Consider the following 25,243-nt stretch of genomic DNA (forward strand, 5'->3'; position numbering starts at 1 on the left):
AAATCTTAATGCTTTTCCCTTAGAGGCCTGAAAGAAAATAAACCAACAGAGCTGTTTCTGAACATAAAGCAAACCTTGGTTCTTTCACAGCTGGCGCCTCGAACCTCAGGTAACTCCCAACAAAGTGTGACAGAGCAATGCTGGGGGACTGAACAAAAGGTAAAAAGAACTTTTTAATCTCCATATGATTTTTCAGCAGGGTACTGCTGCCAACCTCTGGTCTGGGATCATATCGGTTTACTCTCTCTGCTGCTCTATTAGACGTCAACCCAACGTGCAGCTGAATGTTACCAAGGTAGCTAGCCCATCTCCCGTTCTAACCTGCAAAGCATCCTACTGGGCTCATCAAAGAAAACTTCATTTTCAAGGATTCCATTTATAAAGAAATATGCTTAAAAATGCATATACAAATATAATAAAAAACTATTAGACAAAAAAAAGATATTACCTTAATATGCAATATTGCTGTTCCTGGAGGATGAGCATCTGTTATTGATCTCAGAAGTTTTCCACTGGCCAGATCCCACATCGTGATCTATAAGACAACTAAATGCTTCAAAAACCAATCTATTGCTCTTTTTTGGACTTAAATATCCTGCCTTGTGGCTGAAATAATCTATCCCTGGTCTATAAACATTGCAGGCAAAAAATTATGATGAAGTTGAAACATAATCGAAGGTTGTAGATCCATTAAAGCATAAGGCCTTTTATTCCATCTTCATCTCCCCTTCATCCTGCCCTACCTACTTTTCCCTTCAGATTTTAAACATTGTTCTTATACCAAGAAGTAAAAAATTTCAACAATAAAAAAAATTTAAAAAAAAGTAAAAATTTCTTCAATGAGTCAATCTCTTTAGCACTGGTAAAAATTATAAGAAAGGCTCACTGCCAAACCAACTAGTGATGTATAAATCACATGAGAAAAGCCAAAACTTATCGCCAGTTTCAGAAGTAGAAAGCAATTCTAAGAGTTATCCAGGAACACAGTAATGAGAATAGAGAAAAGAGAATATAGTGTATTTAAAAAGCAGCAACAATTACCTATGCTACTATAAGGAAGTAAATTTTGATATAACAGCCTGGTCGGTTTGTAAAAGCTATTTACTTATATAGACTCATAAATTAAGATATTAAAAATCACAGACTCTGGCTCAGTTGATAACAATTATTAAAAACTGAACAAAAGTTAGACCAAGCAATCTAAGGTTAGCTCTACAGACATGTCACTTTATAATTTTTGGTCTTTGAAATATTGATCTAGAAATACTAGTTTGTTCAATTAATCAAACTGGGTAAATTTAATGCAAGTTTATTTTCACATCCAGATACTCATGCCAACATGAGTTCATGTACAGAACTCAATGCAGTGAATTCCCAAATATCAACAAATGGACTGTAACAGCTGCGTTTGCATTTTGCCTAAACAACTGCTTTGTACATACTTAGTGCCCTCATCTGTCCTACCCATGCTTTTCTCCTAGCTCCAGTGTTATCACATTTCATTTTTTTCCTCCAAATTTTTATTTAAATTCTACTCAGTTAACATAGAGCATAATATTGGTTTCAGAAGTAGTATTTAGTGATTCATCACTTACATACAACACCCAGTGCTCATCATAACAAGTGCCCTCCTTAATACCCATCACCCATTTAGCCCATCCCCCACCCACCTCCCCTCCAACAACCCTCAGTTTGTTCTCTATTGTTAAGAGTCTCTTAAGGGTGCCTGGGTGGCTCAGTCGGTTGGGCATCTGACTCTTGGTTTAGGCTCAGATCATGATCTCAGGGTTGTGGGATCGAGCCCCCCCATCAGGCCCCTTGCTCAGCAGAGAGTCGGCTTGTCCCTCTCCCTCTGCTCCTCCCCTGCTCACATGCTCTAATAAATAAATAAAATCTTTTAAAAAATAGTCTCTTATGGCTTGCTTCCCTTTTTCCCCTTGCCATATGTTCATGTTTTGTTTCTTAAATTCCACATATGAGTGAAATCGTATGGTATTTGTCTTTCTCTGACTTACTTCAGCTAGCATAATACACTCTAGCTACATCCATGTAGTTGCAAATGGCAAGATTTCATTCTTTTTGATGGCTGAGTAATATTCCAGTGTGTGTGTGTGTGTGTGTGTGTGTGTGTGTGTGTGTACACACACACACACACATCTTCTTTATCCATTCATCAATCAAAGGACATTTGGGCTCTCTCCATTGTTTGGCTATTGTTGATAATGCTTCTATAAACATCGGGGTGCATCAACCCCTTCAAATCTGTGTTTTTGTATCCTTTGGGTAAATAACTAGTATTGCAATTGCTGGATCATAGCATAGTTCTATTTTTAACTTTTTGAGGAATCTCTATCCTGTTTTCCAGAGTGGCTGCACCAGTTTGCATTCCCACCAACATGTAAGAGGGTTTCCCTTTCTCTGCATCCTTGCCAACATCTGTTGTTTCCTGTGTTGTTAATTATAGCCATTTTGACAGGTGTCAGGTGGTATAGAGATACTAGGTTTTTTAAAATTGATTTTAACATTGTCTTATGGATAAAATAAAGTTCACATTTACCTGTCCTTTAGCAAAGCCACAGAGAAGTCTTGAGCAGTCATTGTTGATACTGAGGGCAGAGATGGCTCCATACTGACCTCCAACACTAGTGCTACCCAGACAAAGTCGCAAAGCTTGATTCTGATCTAAAGAAAGCAGATTTGTAAAATCAGGTGAAAGAAATGAAAGGAGTGAAAAAATATGTATTGAGTATCAGCTTGTTTTCAAAGACTTGGGAGGTAGCAAAAATCAAAAGAATCAAAGGATGAAGTTATATTCATTTTAATGTATTTATTGAGCATGTAGTAGATGCTGGGCACTGAATTAGACACTAAGAATGAAGAAAAAACCAAGATGTACAAGTAAGAATATAGAACTTGCTAATGATAAGTAAAAAAAAAAATCCATAAGTAATCTTTATCTCTTTGAACAAATGAACGATCTTTCATCTGTCTCATTCTAAAATTGTATTTCTTGCTGTTTACAGGATGCAAGGTTACAGAGAATACCACCCTTTAAAGTAGTTTTAAAATTTCAAAAATCAAAATTTATTAATTCAGAATTTGGCTGAATTTACATTTATATTATCCGCAAAGAAAAGGTTTCCTAGGCAAATTAACAGTGTGAACAAAATTACGAAGTATTTAGACTACTTAAGAAAATTATTCTCAAGCATCAACATTTGATATGCTAAAAGCAAACAGTTCAAATCTCTACTAGATTAAGTTATTTAAGGGTAAGGATCTTGCCTTAATTCTGATTTTCTTCAGGAGGCATTCAAATATTTATTAAAATTTATTATCTAGTAAGTAAAAGAAATTCCTCTAAGACTTCTCCTAGGCAATGCTTATTTTGTGTAGAGTTCATTATTGTACCCACTTGAAAACAATGAAATAAAAAATTCAAGTATAAGGAGGCATGCCTACAAAATTTAACTGTTTAGAGGGGGAAAAAAAAACTCACCGTATTTGCACAATCTGGAGTTCTCTGAACTCACCCAGCAATTGTTTGTGCCTCCCTTAACTACTTACATGCTATTCTTTGAGATAATTATGTCTTACTTCCACTATTAGACCATGTCATTTCTAAGGGCTAAGATCATAAGTGAACTAACACTCCCAGAATATCTAGCCCGGTGCCTTGCACTCAGGAGGCATCTGACAATCATCTGAATAGCTTCCACATTTGCAAATTTTCCTTCTCTAAGAGTAAATCTAGTTATCAGAAAGAACCTAAAGACATTCATTCTCAGATCTAGGGAATAATACTATGTAGACTTTTTGCCCATCCAAAGTGAATATTGTAAGAACATTTTTCTGTGTTCATAAACTGGCTCAAATAGCAATCCCCATCTCCCAAAGGAGTTCTGACACAATTAATGGATGCACTGTATCTGGCACACAGAAAATATTCAATGTTTTCTGAAATCATCTTGGCTTTTAGCCTTCTAAGATGAATATTCAAAAAGAAATAAAATTCACAAATACATAAGGCCTGATGTATTTAAAATGCCATTATCTTTATTCACCTCTAGAACGATTACAATGACAGATTTTTTCCTTCCTCACATATTTTTCCTTCCTCTCCCAATTTGATCCAAATTATTAAAATTTCCTTTATTCTATTTTCCCAACTCTGAAAACACCACCTCATTTTATTTTTGCTTTACTGAAATTGCCTGCCAAAACAGTGTTATCCATGATCCCTATAACTTGTCAGGGATGCCTCATACAGTTAGTGGATTTATCCACATATCTTATTTTGCAAACTGTCAAGACAGGATCGTTAGGCAACAGTGTTCTATATATATATACATACATATATATATAGACCACTACTTTGGGTCGTGTGCGGAGGCAACAGATGGAATGAAAGTAAGAGGACAAAGACAGAAATCCCCTATCAGCCTCACAAAGAACCCCATGAGTTTGGGCTGCCAGCCTTCCAGGCACAGAGCAGTATCTAAAGAGCATCCTGCTGGTATCCTTTGTAATCTGTGCTTTGAGATCCAAACGGTACACAGTTCTGATCCACCAATACTTAAAGACACTCACTACTGCTTTCAGATTTAACAAAGTTCACACTTTAGACTATTTTAAGTATTCTTATAACTCAAGGAGAGTAAGAATAGGAGAATGAGGGAATATGATAAAGAATAAGGGTACCATTAAGGGAGGAAATAAAAGAGAAGAAGAAAAACTTCTAGATTAAAAACCGAAACAGGTCTGCTTTCCTATGGATCCTGTGTACTACAAACTAGCTGCAACACAGGGGACCAAATTATCAAGCTTGGTCATTCCTGAAATATGTATGAAATTTACATCCCACGGGACTGTGTTAATGAAAACATTAACTTTTTCCCTTGATTTTTACAATGTATTTGTTATCTTTACAATGTCACTTTATATGGTAAGCACAGCAGTGAGGTGATGGACAGTGTATAAAATGTACTCTGGTTTTAACTCCAAAAAGATATTTGTCAATTCTTACTGCTGTCTTTATACATTCTATATTTATGGTACCATATTAACAAACCTGCTATCACGCAATTTAGACCAAATTCAGAAAAGGTAGAATTTCTGTGTAAAGAAGAAATCAGAATCTTATGGGAGAGGTTTCTTCTGCTAGGGTAACTTAACATTCCGTATCCCAGATTATTCTGGACACTTCTGGAAAAGGGTATTTGGTAAAAATAAAAATAAACCTCTTCCAAACACTTGAATTCTGAAGTTATATGGAAAGAACAGAAGGACCTGGACAGAAGCAAGAGAGGTAAAAAAAAAAAATCAGAGCTCTCCATCCTGCACTCCGCCAGGGAGCTCTTGATCACCTTAATTTTTAAGGAAAAATTCTATTTTCCCCTACTCTCGAAGTCTGCTTTATCTATTGTTGGGAGAAACCATTAAATTAGCAGTACAGCTAATTTCATTTACAGAGTCACATAAAATCACATTTGGTTGGCATTGTCAACTTAGTTTTAAAAAAAATTGGAGTGGGTCCTTATAAAGCAAGTAACTCTAGGCAAGAAATATGAAATGAGACTATCAGCTTTCCTATAAACTTCACAGAGTTGGCACAGAGCTTAAATAAGAAAATGCCTATGAAAAAATGTGAAAACTATCAAATGTTACAAAAATGCAAGGAATTATTAATGATAATAGCTTACCAATTAAGACAACTTGAAGCCTAGTTATCACAAACACTGCAATGAATTATACCTATTTCTTTTATTAGTCTATCTTTCAAAGTATACTTTGCTTAGGGCAGATCTCCTCAGCCTATTCTGAGCTTAAGAGTAATGTGCTAAATAGGAAAGAAAAGCCAGAAGTAATGTATAAATCTATAATAGCCATAAAATCTAAATCTGAACATACTTCAAGAGAATTTCTGCTCTTTCTATATACCAAAATTGACCCAATCCTCTACCTCTTCATCCCTAATTTGTTTTAACTAGTTCCCAAAGACCTTCAAAGAAGGAAATAACTAGATCCTAAAAGAAATCAAATTTAATCATGTGTATAGAGCTCTCTTATTGCCAGCATTCATCATTCTTCAATACTACTCTTTTCTTACCCTTTGTACATATTAAAATATTCTATAAGACCAAAAGAAAAGAAGAAAAGAGGTAGTACAAAACATTTTTCATTAAAGATCATGAAACAGTAGAAGCCCTTTACCTGACCTCCACCCAACACACAGAATTAAAGTCCTCATCCCCTCTATAAAGCTCACTGACAGAAGCCTGGGACACAGTGAATTCCCATGGCTAACTGGCTATCATCTAGAATGCTGATGCTTACAGTAAGCTACCTGTGTTCTAAACCTGCTCATTTTTTTTTCTAAACCTGCTCATGCCACTGTAATGTTACTGGACTTTAAAAACTTAATTAAACAATAGGTGAACTGATGAAATAGAGTGAAAAAGAAAGAGCTATTGTTTTCATGAAAACTAAATGAATGCTCATGAAAAACTTGGTAAAGGTGTTTCTTTGAAAACCTGTCATGAAATAAGATTTGGACAAGATAATGGTCAAAGATTGAAGAGTTGTTTGGTAAAAATCCACAATTTTGGAAAAAAAAATCTACAATTTTGTACTCCTCAATTGATTCACAGATGCCTAAGCTTCTACCTTTTTTCTTTTTAATTAAAAGTGCAAATTCTTTGTGATGCATTACTGACGCAGTTTATTACAAAAAAAGAGCTGCTGACCTCCAACTGGCAGATACAAACTCAAATACTGTAACAAAAGATTAAGGAGAAAATCAGTATTTGTGTATCTTCAATCAAAATAAAACATTGAAAGTATGCATACATTTATAATTTTTAACATTCCCTGCTTTAACCAGTTTCAATTAGCTGGGTTTTTTTTTTTTTCAGGAAGCATTTCATAAGAAGGCATCAACTGTAATTGACAGCATTCTCTTTCAACACTAAAAAGGTCAAAAGAAAAAGTCACTCATGCAAACCAAAATTACCATACCTTTTCCTTTGAATCCATGGAGAAAAGATCAAAAGAAAGAGAAAAGCAAGAAATCAGTTCAAAAGTTCAGAGAAAAGACAGGTAAAATTTCAAAAGTGTAAGTGACAACCTTTAGTTATCTCTGGGAATGATACTAAATGTGATTAACCAATTTAAGATTATATTCAGGTATTGATTATTGAAAGAGAAAATGCATAATATCCAAATCATAGCACAGTAAGTAATTCCAAGTCCAGGAAGTTTGATAGAAATAAAAGTAACTTCAAAAAGATAATCTACTTAAGTATACCAACAACCCAAAAAAAATAGGAAACTAAGGGCCTTGGAATAGGGACACATCTTTATGAAGATCTGAATTTTGAGATCCTATATTATAGGGAAAAAAACCAAGATACATAATAATAATCACATACCTATAGTCCATTAAAATAGGCAATATACATCACCTTTAAGAAGCTTACAATGATTACTATTTTAATGACCCAGGCCTCTATTCCAAAAAGAATCTAATGTTAACTTAAAACAAGTACAATTCTTCCTGCTACACTTTTCCTATGATCAACAAAGATATTTAAATGAGATCAGATTTAACCCAGATTTCTAATCTAGACACTTCATAGTATCATCACTCTGCCATTTGTTACTGTCATTCAGGCAAATTTTAATCCATTTGTTAAAACTCACTGTCCAAATAATCAGATTCCCACAAAAAATACTGAGTAAAAGTTACTAACTGCATGATTAAAAACCCAAAGCAGGCGCCTGGGTAGCTCAGTGGGTTAAGCGTCTGCTTTAGGCTCAGGTCATGATCCCCCACATCTGATCCCCTACATTGGGCTCCCTGCCCAGCGGGGAGCCTACTTCTCCCTCTCCCTGCCGCTCTGCCTATTTGTGCTCGCTCTATCTGTCAAATAATAAATAGAATCTTAAAAAAAAAAAAAAAAACCCAAAGCAAAACAGATTATTATGATTCTTTCTCAAAATGTTCACTTTGGCATACTTCCTTTTCCATGAGACTGTAATGAAAGATTACCATTTCATCATATCTACAACAAAGCTGTTGAGACCTAAAAAAATTAAGAAGCAGGCCCAAGGAAATTAAGAAGACAGTAGCAGAAGACAGTAGCAAAAGACAATGTACTGTTCTCCTCTGTTGGGTTTTTATTTTTAAAGTATTCATTTAATTTGTTGCAGTAGCTCTACATGGATTTGATTATAAACAGACACAGATTCCTATAACCCTGTGGTAAGGAAGGGATGTTAAAGAGGACGGAGCTGAGGAAAAGTGAACACTGGTTAAGTGGGAACAAAAACTCAACATGCATTCTTCTGACAGATAAACATATACATTATACTCGATTCTCATTCATCTTAGTTCTATTCTTTTCTTCATATATCTTGGAAACTGCCTCCTTTTCTCTGAGGACAGAATTATTGAGACTGGTGAAAATGCACTGACCTAGGATTCAATATTTCTTGATTCTGAACTTGGCTCTGTGTATCTCTTAATCTCTCTAGTTCTCAATCACCTCATTGTAAAATAAGGACACTAAACTGAAGGTCCTTTTAAGACCCTTTCCCCAAATCCTTTCAATCTAACACCAACTATGCCTCCCCAGGAAAATAATCATTCTTACACCTGATAGGAGAGGAGGCTGGTAAAACTTCCTAGAAGCGATTAGGTTCTATCAGAAGTGTTTAAAATGTTCCTATTTAATTAAATTATGAAACATGGAAAAAATAAAAATAAAAAAAAATAAAATGTTTATAAGCAACTGTCCTTAATTAACTCCACCTTTGGGAATTTGTTCTAAAGAAGTAATCATGTGCACAAAAATGCAGTTACAAAGATGTTCATTGCTATACTGTTTTTTAAGAAACAACCCAAATGTCTTAGTGTAGAAAATGGTTAAGTAAATTATGGTGAATCCATTTAAAAGAATACTATGCAGCCATTAAAAATGATGTTACAGATGAATAATTACATGCAAAGACGTTCATTATGATGAAAAAGCCAGTTACAAATTAACATCATTCCATTTTGGATGTGTACATATACACACACACGTACAAAAAAAAAAGATTAGAGGGCCATACAGAAATGTTAGGGATTATTCCTGGATGGTAGAGTTTATTATTTTATATCTTCAACCGTTTGTTCATCGAAATTTTCTACTATGAACACATATCAGTTATGAAATAAGAAAAAAATTATTATTCAAAGAATCCATTCTAAAGTTCTCTCAAGAGAATTATATTTTGTGTTCATTCTTCCCAACTCCCAAACACTAAAACTCTATTATTTAAATCAATCACCTCTTAAAAGACTAAGTGTTAAAATCACATAATTAAGATTTTTAGCATATTTATAAAAAAGAATTCAAATTGTTCAAAAACAAGGGAAAATAACCACTTTTTCATTCATATGGTAAATAATGATGCAAGGCCAACAGAGATTAAATTGTTGTACTGTAGTACTATGTATTAAAGTGTTCCCAGGTAATCCTTATATAATATACTGTAGATTCCTTACTAAAATACAATCTGATTGGGAATTCCATTTAAGAGAGATGCAGAAGACTGAAGATGCAGAAGAGAACATTAAAAATGACAGAAAAATGTATCTTATAGTTTTTAAATAAAAAAACAGAAGATGTTCTGCTCATAGTACTGAATTCAAAAGTAATGCAAAGAATAATGAAACTAGGACTACTTAGTCTCATGTAGAAAAAAAGAGAGAAAATACTTAAGACTATCCATCTACTATACAAATGAATGTTAAGTTTTCTTCTCAACCAATAAATGAACGTGATTATAGGATAGAAATTTTTAAGGTTAGAGGGATTTACAATGTAAATGAAAAAGAACTTATTATCAGTTTGAGTTACAAAAAAATTACTGAGAAAGCCTGTGAATCTCTTTTCCTGAAGATCTTTCAGAATACCTGCTAGGATATGATTTAGAATCAAAAATCACCACCATCACAAACTGAGGCAAACAAGAGGACAACCCAAGGTCCCTTTCAACTTTATATTCCTTCTGTCTAGGTCTGCAGAGTCAAAAGATATGATGTGGTAACTTATAAATTCATGGAGGAGAAAAACTTGCAATGAGCAACAGAATGAACTTGGGTCAAGTAATTTTAACTACAAAACTACTGACTGGGGCACCTGGGTGGCTCAGTCGGTTAAGTGTCTGCCTTCAGTTCCGGTCATGATCCCGGAGTCCTGGGATCGAATCCCATACCAGCTCCACGCTCAGCGGGGAGCCTGCTTCTCCCTCTGTCTGCCACTCCCCCTGCTTGTGCACAAGCATGCGCGTGCGTGCTCCTTCACTCTGACAACAAATAAATAAATAAATAAATAAATAAATAAATAAATTTAAAAACCTACTGACTGCTACTTTTCAAGTTTTTCTGATTTTTTTTCACAAGAAACAGTTTACAACTACTAAAAGATATAAAATCCAAAAGGATACTTAATATCTACAGTAAGGAAAGTACTTAGAAAATTTACCAAATATTAAAGCCAATCCATGAGACGTACCCACAGCTATCAGACTGGACACTGCCTGAGAACAAAAGGGAAGATTACATTTTGAAATATTACATCAAGGATCTTGAAACAATCTATGTTGAATTTGTTGGTCTTCTTTCCTTTAGGCACCAGATGACATACCAACTATTATAAATAAGGAGAATTTCATCTAGGAGGCAAAACGGGAAATGAAACTCAGGACGTTTTATTTCTGGGAATCCCTCTAAATTTACTCCAAGGGTAACAATATCAAAATATCATATGTTCAACATTATAGGCAAAAACACACCACTTAGCTTCCTCTAAAGCAATTTAAAAAAAACCAAAAATTCAGGGGTCCAGACAAAGTAAGAGGCACTTATGCTCCCCACCAAAAGCCAGCTATGAGGTGTGGGAAAGGGGTGAGAAAGCCCTTCAGTTTATTCACAGGAGCCAAAAGGCACCAGAAATATTCAAAATTCAGCCCACTTCCTCACCAACTGACTAACTAATAAGAAAGCTACAGGAGGCAGCTGGAAGTGTTCAAGCAAAGAAGGCACTAGTGTGCTTTCAATATCCCCCAGTTCTCTATAATCACACCACAGATTTACTATTTGGCAGGCTTGGCAAGGGAGTTCAGAACTATTAAATGTACTATTTACCACGAAGTGATTTCACCAAATGCGGTTTTCCACTCCCTTATAACCAAAGGGAGGCCAAATTACAGAAGGAGCAAATTCACTTGGGCATGGGAAGACCACATGTAAATAAACCTGGAAAAGGCTAATCATTATTCCATTATATGCTTCTCAAACAAAAGCCTGAAGAATAACAATACACTAGAAAGGAAGAGAACATTCAATATGGAAAAATTTTAAATCTGATTACTGACAGTAAATGACCTATGATTTTATTATAATAATTTACGCAATAACTTTGAACATTAGAAGAATAAATCTAAGAAAACCCAATCAAACCCAAGCTTACCTTTAAAGGATTATTTAAAGTGTACTTACAATTGCTGTAGGCAAGCCAGCATCCACTTTGTCCTAAGCGAAATTAAAAGAGTATTTGAAAAGATATTCTCATTTTTAAACAGAAAATGATGTAAGCCCCTCTCTTTACATATACTTTGATCCAAATCAATTATTATTATGTATTATTCTGACTTTCCAGATTAAGAAAACAGAAGTTTTAAAGAACATAACTGACTTGCCCAAGATTATTCAAGAAGTGGAAGAACTGTGTCTCAAACTCAGCTTCAGTTCCCAGGCCAGGCCCTTTAATATCACTTCTACATTTCTTTTCTGTCTGTCCCTGTCAATGTGGTCAACTAGTTATTAGAATCTCTCAGAAGGCAGAATCTATTTTATACAACTTTATAGAGCTTCCTGGGAACTAACTCAAGAAACTTATTTCAGTGCACAGGAATATAAGGAAGAGCAATCACAAGGCTGCCATGTTCAATGTTCTGGGTAGCAGGATATACCCAACCTTGTATGGATATGTGTGTATAAAGTATATCTAAGTTTACATGCTTGACAATGAAGATGCATGCAATAAATATTTGATGAATGACTGATTTGTGTCCTGGATAGGGAAAAAGAATGAGAGAGCAGATGAAGAACATAAAGTAACTTCTGATTTCATTAAGAAGTCAGCTTACTTTAAAAGCTCAAAAACAAACAAAAATAATAAAAAATATATATAAAAAATAAAAGCTACAAAACCAGAGATGTGGGAAGCACTTTAGAGATTATAGAAATTTAGTACTGGTGTTGCAACATCTTAGAGTAGTGATTCTCAAAAGCCAGGCTACATTAAAATCATCTAAAATACCTGTTAAAATGCAGATCCTTATGCTATACTACTGAAGATGCCAATTCAGTAGGTCTGGGGCGGTGCCCAGGAATCTGCATTTTAATCGGCATGTCAGGAGCTTCTTAGTGGACACATTTTGGGACATTGTGCTAGGGTATCTCTACTATCTTAGGTGATCATCAAAGTGATAAATACCCTTTAAAATTAATTTGAATTAGTTTAAAATGTAGTCATCTGTCATAGTACTTTTATCTGTGAATGAGCTGTGACCTTCATTCACAACTCCAAAAGTTTCATCTCTCCTAAGTGTCATCCACGCATGGACTACAAAGCCATGATGAGCAAGGCCCCAGGCAACCCTACTAACATCGCTATCACTATCCACATGGCTGAAGGTATCACTGAACAACTATTCAGGAGAAATACCCCAAAATATAACTAGCTTTACATGTTAATAAACCAACCATCACAGAAAAGCATACAATTTAAATTGAGCTGGTAATCCAACATTAGGAAAGCAGAGTATGAGCACTGTCACAGGAAAAGCAGTTTTCATTTTAGCAGACCAAAGGAGCTCAGCCATAGCAATGAAATAAGAATAGAACGCAAACACTCTGGGATTTATTAGAATTTTTCCCTCCTCTTCAAGAGGGAGAAGAAACACTTTTAAATAACAGATTTATCTAATCAATGTTCAGTGTCTGAGTTTTAGTTCAGTCTCCATTATTCAAAATATTTTTAAAACTGCACAGGTGGGTCAAATGACTGTTCTGGTTCATCTTGATCTTGAAAGGAATGAATTTCATCACCTACATAAGGATTAAATTCAGAAAACGTCATGGAAATGTAATCCTCAACAGGTGGTTCCCATTCTAGCAAATCTGAGTTACTCTCCACCTAAAAGAGGAAGGACAATTGCCCAGGTTCCCTCCATGGTTTGACTATCTCTCTATTTAAATTGACTTCATGATATATAAGCTGGGTCAGGGTATACCAACTGCCCACAGAGAACACTTTCTTTCCGTTTTGCCTTTTTGTTTTTGGTTTGGTTTGGTTTCTGCAACAGAAGTCTTCTTGGATAAATCTGACAACTGTAATGTGGTTATGATGTCGTGATGCCATTCCTATATCAAGCTCTTACCCTTCTGGAAAATTAAAACTTTGTCCAAACTGAATATGCAAAATACCAATTAAGCTCTATGAAAACATTTAAAAAGTCAAAGTTCCTGGGATATGAATATGTCATCTTTTGTCATCATCATCATTATTATACATAAGATCTACACAATGAATTCAGAAAACTAAAACTGAAAGACCACATAGAATTATAGGCTTTGAAAATTTGATAAAACATACCAGAATCAGCACCTATTGTCTTGGTGATCTATTAAAATTTTTTCATCAACTCAGTGCTCTAAAAAAATCTTCGAAGAAGACCACAGATACTCTGTTCCAGCCATTACACGCTGGCCACATTCACCAATACCACCTCCATTTCACAACAAAGCAGCACAACAGCGGAGCCAGAAACTCCAATTTGGAGTAATTGTTCTGCTATCTCCTAACCCAATGATGTAAGACAAGTTAATATATCACCTCTCGGAGCCTCTCTTCTCATTTGTAAAACAGGATATGGCTTTCCTTACTTTCAAAGTTGTAAGAATAAATAAAATAAGGTACATGAAAAGAGTTTGGGGAATTACAAGAAAATCACTCAGTTGTAAAAGATTCTGATCAATCATGTCTCCGTATGAAAAGACTAAAAAAAACAAGCATTCTAACTCAACCAAATACACAAGATGGCAACTAAACTGAAAACGAATTTAAAGAAAAGGCAGATAGTGTTCCTTTTAGGCTTGCTGCCATATTTCACTTAGGCACACCAGAGACTCTGAGCAGACCTTTATTTCATGGCTGCACTAATTTCTACGTCAAGATGTGTAGCCATGTCTTATGAGTCAAAAACAATCACACAAGACCCATGAAAGCCAGATTCTATTTTTTTTTTTTTAAGCCTCGGGCCAAGAGAAGTGCTGTGCTTTGTTTTATGCTCATTCCTACTTCATTATGCCATTGCAGGTTACAAATCTGGGGAAGAGAACAAAATACTTACAGCTGCAGACACTATCTGGGCAGAAATTCCCTTCAAAAGTGAATGTCGCATAACTGACCCATGGAGTGAAAAAGAATCAGGTAATTTCTTCTTCCTAAAAAAAAAAAAAAAGAAAGAAAGAAAGAAAATGTTGAAGAACATAAAAAAATTTTTTGAAAAAGCAGGGTCTCAAAGCTTTGAAAGTCCAAAACACACATAAGAATAAGAAAAGTAGAGGGGCGCCTGGGTGGCTCAGTCGTTAAGCGGCTGCCTTCGGCTCAGGTCATGATCCCGGGGTCCTGGGATCGAGCCCCGCATTGGGCTCCCTGCTTGGTGGGAAGCCTGCTTCTCCCTCTTCCACTCCCCCTGCTTGTGTTCCTGCTCTCCCTCTGTCTCTCTGTCAAATAAATAAATAAAATCTTAAAAAAAAAAGTAGAAAACAACACTGACTATAATTTGTTAGCTCTGTTTGCAATGACGTACAAAGAGTCTAACAGTCCTACATTAAGATATTGTACTAAACCCATCTTGAACCTCAGAGAAGCACAAGCAGGAAAATGAATAAAGCCACCATTCCTTTTTCACTGATTCAAACTGTTCCTCGCTCATCTTAAACTATGGCAAGAGGTTCTACTACTCACCAGAAGGTTGCCTATCCTGCCCTGCATGTCTACATTACCTCTACCTACTGTCCACCCTTGCCCATCTTTCTTGCCTTCCAATCTTTAACTGCCCTCTCTCATTCTTCCACCAAGCACCTCAAATTCCCCACTCATTATTCTATCTCTGCTGCTCCTACTAACAGCTCCTTTCACTTACCCAACTCATCATCGTACAAAAAATAATTTTTAATTTTCTACCAAACACTGAGCACCTCTTCTATGTGACTAAAAGTATGCTCTGGGGATACAAAAATAAGTAAGTCAAGTTTCCTAGTCTCAAGAACCTTGCAGCCTAGCTACAGGGACTAATAAGTAACTTAATCTTTTTTTTTTTTTTTAAGAATTTATTTATTTGAGAGAGAACGAGAGAGAGAGAGCGAGAGAGAGAGAGCAAGCAGAGGAGCAGGGGGAGGGGCAGAGGGAGAAGCAGACTCTCCACTGAGCAGGGAGCCTGACGCGACTCGGGGCTCGATTCCAGGACTCTAGGATCACGACCTGAGCTGAACACAGACAACCGACTGAGCCACCCAGGCGCCCCATAAGTAACTTAATCTTAAAAGATAAATGTTAGGAAAGAACATGGGTAAAGCGCTACAGAGATGAAATAAAGAGGAGTTTCATCTTATTTATTAGGGGGATATCAGGGACAGCTACAGAAAAAAAGATGTCTGACCTGCCCTTGATGGATAACTAGTAGGAGTCTGGCAGGCAACAAAAAAGCACAAACAGAAATATGAAGATGTAAATGTGCACAGTGTGTGAGGGGAGTGTAAGTACACAAAAGGCATGGACCAGGAGGATGGGAGTAGGGGTGCTTAGAGATTAGGTCAAAATGGTAAGCAGGGACCAGACTGATGCTATGCAAAAGAGTTCTGACATTAAATAAGGCAAAAAAAAAAAAAAAAAGACCCATATATGTTTTTTTGAGTACAGTTGACACACATTAGTTGCAGGTGTACAGCTTAGTGACTTGACAAGTTTATACGTTATGTTATGCTCACTGCAAGCGCAGCTACCGGTTGTCCCGTTACATCACTATTACAGTATCACTGATTGTATTCCTTATGTTGTGCCTTTTATTCCTGTGACTGATTAAAAGACATCATATCTTTGAAGCAGGTGGAGACCAGATGGTCAAAATCATTTAAGTTATCATGGTTCCATACAAATTTTAGGATTTTCTACTTTTGTGAAAAATCCCATTGGGATTTTGATAGAGACTGCATTGAATCTACAGATGGTTTGGGGGAGTGTGGACATTTTAACAATATTAATCCATGAACGTGGGATATTTTTCCATTTATTTGTGTCCCCAATATCTTTCATCAATGTGTTATAATTTCCAGCATACAGCTCTTTCACTTCCTGGGTTAAACTTATTCATAAGTATTTCATCGTTTTGGATGCTACTATAAATTATTTGATTCCTTTTTCAGATATTTCATTGTTAGTGTTTAGAAACACAACTGACCCCAATTAGCCAAAGCAATCTTGAGAAAGAAGAACAAAGCTGGAGGCATCACACTTTCTGATTTCAAACTGTATTACAAAGCTGTAATCAACAGTATGAAACAAAAAAAACAAAACAAAAATCAGTATGGTACTGGCATAAACACTGACAGAGAGACCAGTGGAACAAAACTGAGAGCCCAGAAATAAACAGTTGTGTATACACTCAACTAATATTTGACAATGAAATCAAAAGCACTCAATGGGGAGAGAATACAGTCTCTAATAAAGTGGTGTTGGGAAAACTGGATAATCACATGCAGATGAAACTGTACCCTTATCTTACACCGTTCACAAAAATTATAGGGATTAGATGGATTAAAGACTGAACTGTAAGACCTAAGCCATAGAACTCCTAGAAGAAAACACAGGGAAAAAGCTCCTTGACATTGGTCGTGGCAATGGATTTTTTGTATAGGTCATCAAAAGCACAAGCAACAAAAGCAAGTATAAATAAATTAGACTATATCAAACTAAAAAACTTTTGCACAGCAAAAGAAAATCAACAAAATGAAAAGACAACCTATGGGATAGTAGAAAATATCTGTAAACTGTTTATCTGATAAGGGGTTAATATCCAAAAAATACAGCAATCCTCCCTTATCTGCATGGTTTCAGTTACTTGTGGTCAACCACAATCCAGAAGCAGATGATCCTCCTTCTGAGGTACTGTCAGAAGGTCAATAGTGTAGCCTAACCCAGTGTCATGCATATGTCATTCACTTAACTTCATCTCATCACATAGGCATTTTATCATCTCAAGACATTATAAGAAGGGTAGGTATAGTACAATAAAATATTTGAGAGACCACTTTCACATAACTTCTATTATAATATATTCCTATAATTGTTCTATTTTATTATTGTTGTTGTTAATCTCTTACTGTACCTAATTTATAAATTAAACTTTATTGTAGGGACGCCTGGGTGGCTCAGTCGGTTAAGCGTCTGCCTTCGGCTCAGGTCATGATCCCAGGGTTCTGGGATCGAGTCCCGCATCGGGCTCCCTGCTCCGCGGGGAGCCTACTTCTCCCTCTGCCTCTGTCTCTCTCTCTGTCTCTCATGAATAAATAAAAAATAAATAAATAAAATCTTTAAAAAAAAAAAAAACTTTATTGTAGGTATATACAGGAAAAAAACATAGTTTATATAGGATTCAGTACTATCTGCAAGTCTTATGCATCCACTGGAGGTCTTGGAATGTATCCCCCGTGGAAAAGGGAGACTACTGTCTCAGTAGCAAAAAAAAAAACCAAAAAAACCCAAACAATTTGAGTAAAAAATAGGCAGAAGATCTGAACATTTTTCCAAAGAAAACATACACATGGCCAATAAGTACATGGAAAACTGTTTAGCATCACTAATCACCAGGGAAATGCAAATCAAAACCACAACGAGGTATTGCCTATTGGAATGGCTATTATCAAAAAGACAAGAGGGACGCCTGGGTGGCTCAGTCAGTTGGGCATCTGCCTTCGGCTCAGGTCATGGTCCCAGGGTCCTGGGATCGAGCCCTGCATTGGGCTCCTTGCTCAGCAGGGAGTCTGCTTCTCCCTCTCCCTGCCCCCACTCACGCTCTCTCTCTCTCTCTCAAATGAATAGGTAAAATCTTAAAAAAAAAAAAAAAAAAAACCCAAAAAAAAAAAAATGTTGGTGAGGATGTGGAGAAAAGGGAATCCCTGTGCACTGGTGGGTGGGAATATAAACTGGTGCAGCCACTGTGGAAAACAGTATGGAAGTTCCCCCCAAATATTAAAAATAGAACTACCATATGATCCAACAATCCCACTTCTAGGTATATATCCAAAGAAAACAAAATCACTATCTCAAAGAGATATCAGCACTGCCACGTTCATTACAACATTATTCACAATAGCCAAGATAATGGAAATATTTTCAAATGGGTAAAGGTAAGAGGTCACACACACACACACACACACACGAGTATTATTGAGCCATGATAAAGAAGGAAATCCTGCCATTTGTGACAACATGAATGGACCTTGAGGGCATTATGCTACATGAAGTAAATCACACAGAAAAAGACAAATACTATATGATCTAACTTACATGTGGAATTTAAAAAAAGACTAAAGAACAGTACTATCAGGGGCTGAGGAGTGAGGGAAATGTGGAGATGTTGGTCAAAGAGTACAAACTTCAAGTTGTAGGACGAATAAGTTCTGGGGATCTAATGTACAGCATGAGGACTATAGCTGACAATAATGTGTTATACACTTGAAAGTTACTAAAAGAGTAGATCTTAAATGTTCTTACCAAAACAGAAATGGTAATTATGTGAGGTGATGAAGGTGTTAACTAACCCTATTGTGGTAATGATTTCACAATAAATAGTGTATCAAAGAATCACACTGTACACATTACATTTGCCTAATGTTATATATGTCAGTTATATCTCAATAAAGCTGAGGGAAAAAACATATTTATCTATTTGTAAGAGATAGTGATGAACAGGTTAATATATCCAGCAATGGTCCCTATCCCACAAGAGTTGACATGCTAAAGAAGACAGCACTAATACAGGCAAAATTTAAGAAAGGAAAAATACACATGACTTTATCAACATTAAAGTTACACATGAATTCAATAAAGTATTTACATTATGCTTCCTCCACTTCGCTTTCCTTTTCATGTGCTCTCCAAGAATTTGGGAGGTGAAAAGCAGCCAAAATGAAGTTATTTAGGGTTAGAAGTCCTTTTCCCAAATCTTTAATCATTTTGTGATTCTCCTCTGAACCCATTCCAAGGGAATGAAGGAATGCTGGATCTGACCTTAGAGAGTGGGAGGAAGGGGATGGGGAGTGCAGAGAGCATAAGGGTGGCGAGGTGAACCAAACTCCATGTTTCTACCACAGACACTGTGCCAAATTGGACTCGTACTCCCTCCTAGGGCTCTACTGCTTCCGGGGGGCCCCTGGCTGCTATGAGGGCTTCCTACTGGGGGTGCAGAGGACAGTGGTCATGGCATCCACCTTTTTATTTTCATTTTTATTTATTTATTTATTTTTAAAGACTTTATTTATTTGAGAGAGAGAGAATGAGAGAGAGAGCACATGAGAAGGGGCAGGGTCAGAGGGAGAAGCAGACTCCCTGCCGAGCAGGGAGCCCGATGCGGGACTCGATTCAGGGACTCCAGGATCATGACCTGAGCCGAAGGCAGTCGCTTAACCAACTGAGCCACCCAGGCGCCCCATGGCATCCACCTTTTTAGCTTCTCCCCTCAACAGTGCCCAAATCTTTAGAATCTAATAAGCATATTATTTCCACCCAAGTGGGCCTTCTATTCCCTATGCAGGGCTTCAGCAGACCACACTGTAGCATAAAGACATATTTACATTTTAAATGATCAATACTGCAACTATATGCAAGTGTGATTTAAGTGAATACTTACCTTTTTAAGTTGGTCCTGTCACCACTATCTGAACTTGCCACAGACGAAGTATCATAGGAGTGAGAATCAATAGTATCAATGTTTAACAGTGTAGGATCCTCAAGAACAAAAGACTCATCTTCATCATCAGTCTAAATTGGAAGAATATGGATCAATAAATTCACAATTCCAAATACCCTATAAGGCAGACAGGCATTAATGGGTTTCTTGAAAATACTCGTGCTTATTTCTGCTTTTTTCTCTCTTTTCCATGCATTGTTATTGATCAGAGAGGCATAGAAGAGAAAATTAATCTAGATAGATCTTTGTCTCTATAAAGAGTTCACTCCAAAAATTTCTTCCTTGTAGCAGGAAGAAGCAGTTATGCAAATTATTGTTAGCAGAATACTTTTTAAAATTCAAACCTCTATAGATGCTTTACGAGTTAACTAACAAGCCAGTGGCTAATTAGAAGAAAACAAATACCACCTTACTACAAATAGTATGCCGTGAGAAATATGACAAACAGAAGAAAGGCATCCTGGGCGTGAAAGAGCATCTGCAAACACAGTGATTTCATAAAATGGATTTTGCTCATGGAAAAGGACATAGTCCTCAAATATATGAGCAGGAGTTAGAGGTGATCCTAGAAAGATCAGCTGGGACCCAAACTGTAAAAAGCCTTATATTCCATTAAGCCAGGTGACAGCAGGGCCCATGTCCTCCTTGTCTGCCACTATATTCCCTAGTGCCCAGAGTTCAATGCCAGACATGTATCACTCATTTAATGAACTAGTGTACTATATATAGTAGACAGTAGGAAGGCAACTAAGATGTTTAAGAAATAGACACACATGATGGGAACCACCTTTTACAAGGATAAATGGGGCAGTAGGAAGATGGATGAGGGTACTGGGGGAGACTGAGGCAGGGAGACTATTAAGAACCATTAAGAAGATAAGGCATTGTCAAGGAAAAAGAGGAGAGTGGAGGCTAGGAATGTGGCAGAAGAGGTCAAGAGAAGGAAAAATGAAAGAGACATTACTGAGAAAACCCAAGGCCCCTGGTTACCACTTAAAGGGGGGGGGTGCTGGGAGGTGGGGAGGAAAGGGAGAAATCAAAGAGGATTCCAAGGTTTCCAGCTTGAACAACCAGGCAAAAGATGATACTTCTGAGCTAAGAAAGCAGAAGATGGCAGATAAAGCAGAATGAGGAGTTTAGCTTTGAACAGGGTGATTCCGAGCAACAGACATTAAAGAAAAATGCTCTGATCATACTCCTCTTTCGGCTGGACTGCATTCTGCCTTACCATTTCCATCGATGCCTATATGAGAGCAATCTCAACTCATTATCTGTACTCTCCACCATTGCTAGCTACTGACTACCACCTCTGCTGAAAGTACTAGCCAAATCCACTGGCCTATCTTCAGTCAGCACACCCTTGTCCTCTTGGCATCATTTAACACTACTGACCACTCCCCGCGTCTTGAAACTTTCTCCTCCCTCGGTTTCCAGTACATCTCTTTCCTGTACTCCTCCCAACTTACGAGGCCTCTTCTACTAGTCATGTTCTCTACTTTCTCCTCAGCCCAACCTCTGATTGATGCTATTCCCTGGAATTATATTCTTAGCTCTCGTCTCTTCCAAGTTCACCAACTTCCTCTATGGAGCTAATCCATACCTATAGCTTCAAGTCCCATGTCATGCCAATGACTCCAAACTTCAGTATCAACATTTCTCTTGAGGTTTAGGCCCATATTTCCAACTGCTTTTCAGGTATCTACACACACACGTCTGCTAAGAAAAAGGCTAGAATTAACAAGGAGAGATTGTCTCTTGAGAGCTGTAGAGTCGAACAACTGCTGTAGGGAAAAGGGAAAGGAAATAATCTAGAAATGAGAACTGCAGCACCAAGGGCTTAAGCAAGAGGGCCAATCAGAATCTTACCTGATTTTCTTAAGCAGCCTTGGGATGTAATTAAAGAAAACAGATCAGTTAAACTAAGCCAGGGTTGAGGGCTTACAGAATACATGAAAGAAAAAGCGAAGGAAAGAAGAGAATTGAAGCCTATCAATAGGGCTGAATTTAAAATTACTATCTACACAGCAGAGATATCAATTTTCCTGCACGGATATGTAAAATCTACATAATCCTATCAAATTTCAGTGTGTGTATGTGTCATTGTATGTAAACTAATAAAGTGATTCTAAAACTTACATGGAAATGCAAAACACCAGGAATAACCAAGGCAATCTTGAAGAGCAACAACAAAGATCTGAGACTATTAGGTATCAAAACCCATTATATCAAACATTGGAATGTGATATTGGAGCAAGTGTAGAAAGACCAATAGAATCAGACCCACACATACACGATCACCTGATTTAAAACAAAAGTGACATCACTTTTTTTTTTTTTTTTTCAGTAAATGGTGCTGGCTCATACCTCACACCATCATATACAAAAAAATCCAGATGAATTGCAGATCTAAGTTTGAAAGGCAGAAAAAAGAAAGATTTTAAAACAAAATAAGATAGCATCATCATGACCTTGGAATTTTCAAAATTTTCTTAAAACAAGACACACAAAAAAACTAACCATAATGGAAAAACAAAATAAGCTGAACTACATTAAGAACTTCTGCTCATCAAAATAAACCATTAAGAGAGTGAAAAAGTAACCCACAGAATGGAAGAAGATATTTGCAATACATATATCTAATAAAGGGTTTATATACATCACATATAAAGAATTCCTATAAATAAGTTTTTTTAAAAAAGTGAGCGAAAGACATGAAAAGGCAATTCACGAAAGAGACATCCAAATGGCCCAACCCTATGTCAAGGCACCCAATTTCATCAGTTTTCAGGGAAATTCAGATTAAAACTATGATGTGGTATCACTACACACCTATAAGAACTGAATGGATAAAGTGAAAAGGAGAAAATTCAAAAGTTGATGAGCATATGGTATTCACAACTCCCATATTGGGCTGCTGGAAGTATGTATTATTCTGACCACGTTAAAAAACCTGTGGCAGTATCTACTAAGGCTGAACATACCCGTATCTCATGACCTAGTAATTCTCCTATTCCAAGTATAAAACCAACAGAAACGTGTGTGTGTATATGTATATGCATACATATATAGACGTGAATAAGAATATTCACAGCAACTTTTTTTTTTCAAGATTTTTTTTTTATTTGACAGAGAGAAACACAGCGAGAGAGGGAACACAAGCAGGGGGAGCGGGAGAGGGAGAAGCAGGCTCCCCTCGGAGCAGGGAGCCCGATGCGGGGCTCGATCCCAGGACCCTGGGATCATGACCTGAGCCGAAGGCAGACGCTTAACAACTGAGCCACCCAGGCACCCCTCACAGCAACTTTTCATAGTAATCAGAAATTGGAAATTACACAAATGCCCATCAAAAGTAAAATGAATAAATAATGGTATACACATAAAGAATTTTATGTATGGGGGGATGCCTGGGTGGCTCAGCGGGTTAAATGGCTGCCTTCAGCTCAGGTCATGATCCCAGGGTCCTGGGACTGAGCCCTGCATCAGGCCCCCTGCTCAGTGGGAAGCCTGCGTCTCCCTCTGCCTGCTCTGCCTGTCGCTCCCCCTGCTTGTGCTCTCTCTCTCTGACAAATAAATAAAATCTTTAAAAAAAAAAGGTTTTTGGGTGCCTGGGTGACTCAGTCGTTAAGCAACTGCCTTCGGCTCGGGTCATGGTCCCAGGGTCCTGGGATCGAGTCCCATATCAGGCTCTCTGCTCCGCGGGAAGCCTGCTTCTCCCTCTCCCACTCCCCCTGCTTGTGTTCCTGCTCTCGCTGTCTGTGTCTCTGTCAAATAAATAAATAAAATCTTTAAAAATAAATAAATAAATAATTTTAAAAAAGGTTTTTTTATGTATGGGAATGAACAATTACATACAAAAATATGAATGAATCTAAAAACATAATATTGAGGTAAACAAGTCAGACACACAAAAGCACATACTCTATCATTCCATTTATATGAAGTTCAAAGCAAGAAAGCTGATCAATGCTAGTAGAAGTTAGGATTGTGATTATCCTGGGGTTAGGTACTAAAGGGGCACACGAAGAGGTTCTGGGATATTAGTAATGTTTTATTTCTTCATATGGGTTCTGGTTGCACAGTGCATTCAGTTTGTGAAAATTCACCAAGCTACACACAATTTGTGTACTCTATGTACGCTACACTTGAGTAAAAAGTTCAAAATAAGTATCTCGCTGCACAGTAGAAATGAAGTGAAGCAGGAACTACCCAGACTGGGAGACTCGGTCTTGATTAGGTCAAAGAACAGGTTTAAGGAAGTAAGAAAATGGGAGGCAAGGGGGTGGCTACAGTTAGAGAATGGAACTTCACAATTAAAAACCTCAGAGGTAGCACAGTTTCAGACAAGGACAAGGCATACTGCCATTATTTCATGCCCTAAATTCTGAGATACATGATGTCTCCGTAATCTCTAGCTTTCCAGTCTATAAAACATCTTGGATGTCCATTTCTTCCCAACCTCTCTGCAGATTGCTATTAATGAACATTATACGATATGTGCACCCACATATCCTGGAACAAGTGCTTATTCACATTTTGCACTTCTGCCCTTTCCATTGTTTTTTTCTTTTTTAAAATCATTTTAATACTTTTCCCCCAATAGCCTTCATACGGTTCTACAACTTAAATTTTTATTTTTGCTTTCACTTATCCACCTGCCTAGCTCCTTGGAGATGGGAAGGCTGGCCAATGTCCAGTCCTATTTCTCTCTCAAAGTCAGAGACAGTCATACAGCATTTTATAATCCCAGCATCTAACACTATGAGCAAATATGTGAGACATGCAAATTACTAGTGAGGATGGTATTATCTTCTCAGACAGATTATTATCTTCTCAGTAAACCACTAATGACCATACTTACTATTACTCATAGAAAACTAAATTGTGCAAAGATGGTTTTTCTTCACTATGAACTAGTTTCATTCATATGACCTCTTTCTTTGCCATTTTTTTTTGAAGATATATTTATTTATTTGGGGGGGGGGTTGGAGGGAGGGGTAAAGGGAGAGGGAAAATCTCAAGCAGACTGCCCGCTGAGCGTGGAGCCCAACGCAGGGCTGGATCCCATGACCCTAAGATCATGACCTGAGCTGAAATCAAGAGGCAGATGCTCAACTGACTGAACCACCCAGGGGCCCTTTGCCATTTTTATACAAAT

The 25,243-nt window shown here is 37.0% G+C and overlaps 1 protein-coding gene across 3 annotated transcripts in view; it reads right to left on the reverse strand.

The window, feature by feature from the left end:
• Nucleotides 1–25,243, reverse strand: part of VPS8 (VPS8 subunit of CORVET complex) — a 237,786-nt gene that overhangs the window by 210,057 nt on the left and 2,486 nt on the right. Inside the window, exons 3-9 of one of the 3 annotated variants that reach the window (XM_044914619.1) lie at nucleotides 20,029–20,159; nucleotides 14,467–14,560; nucleotides 11,549–11,581; nucleotides 10,533–10,587; nucleotides 7,018–7,023; nucleotides 2,558–2,682; nucleotides 449–535 (exon numbers count right to left, since the gene is read on the reverse strand). In XM_044914619.1, the coding sequence (XP_044770554.1) occupies nucleotides 449–535; nucleotides 2,558–2,682; nucleotides 7,018–7,023; nucleotides 10,533–10,587; nucleotides 11,549–11,581; nucleotides 14,467–14,560; nucleotides 20,029–20,159 (531 nt within the window). The remainder of the gene's footprint in view (nucleotides 1–448; nucleotides 536–2,557; nucleotides 2,683–7,017; nucleotides 7,024–10,532; nucleotides 10,588–11,548; nucleotides 11,582–14,466; nucleotides 14,561–20,028; nucleotides 20,160–25,243) is intronic. The other 2 variants (XM_044914617.1, XM_044914623.1) reach the window with 2 other exon arrangements.

The sequence above is a fragment of the Neomonachus schauinslandi genome, chromosome 1 (assembly GCF_002201575.2).
Source record: "Neomonachus schauinslandi chromosome 1, ASM220157v2, whole genome shotgun sequence".
Lineage (NCBI taxonomy): Eukaryota > Metazoa > Chordata > Mammalia > Carnivora > Phocidae > Neomonachus > Neomonachus schauinslandi.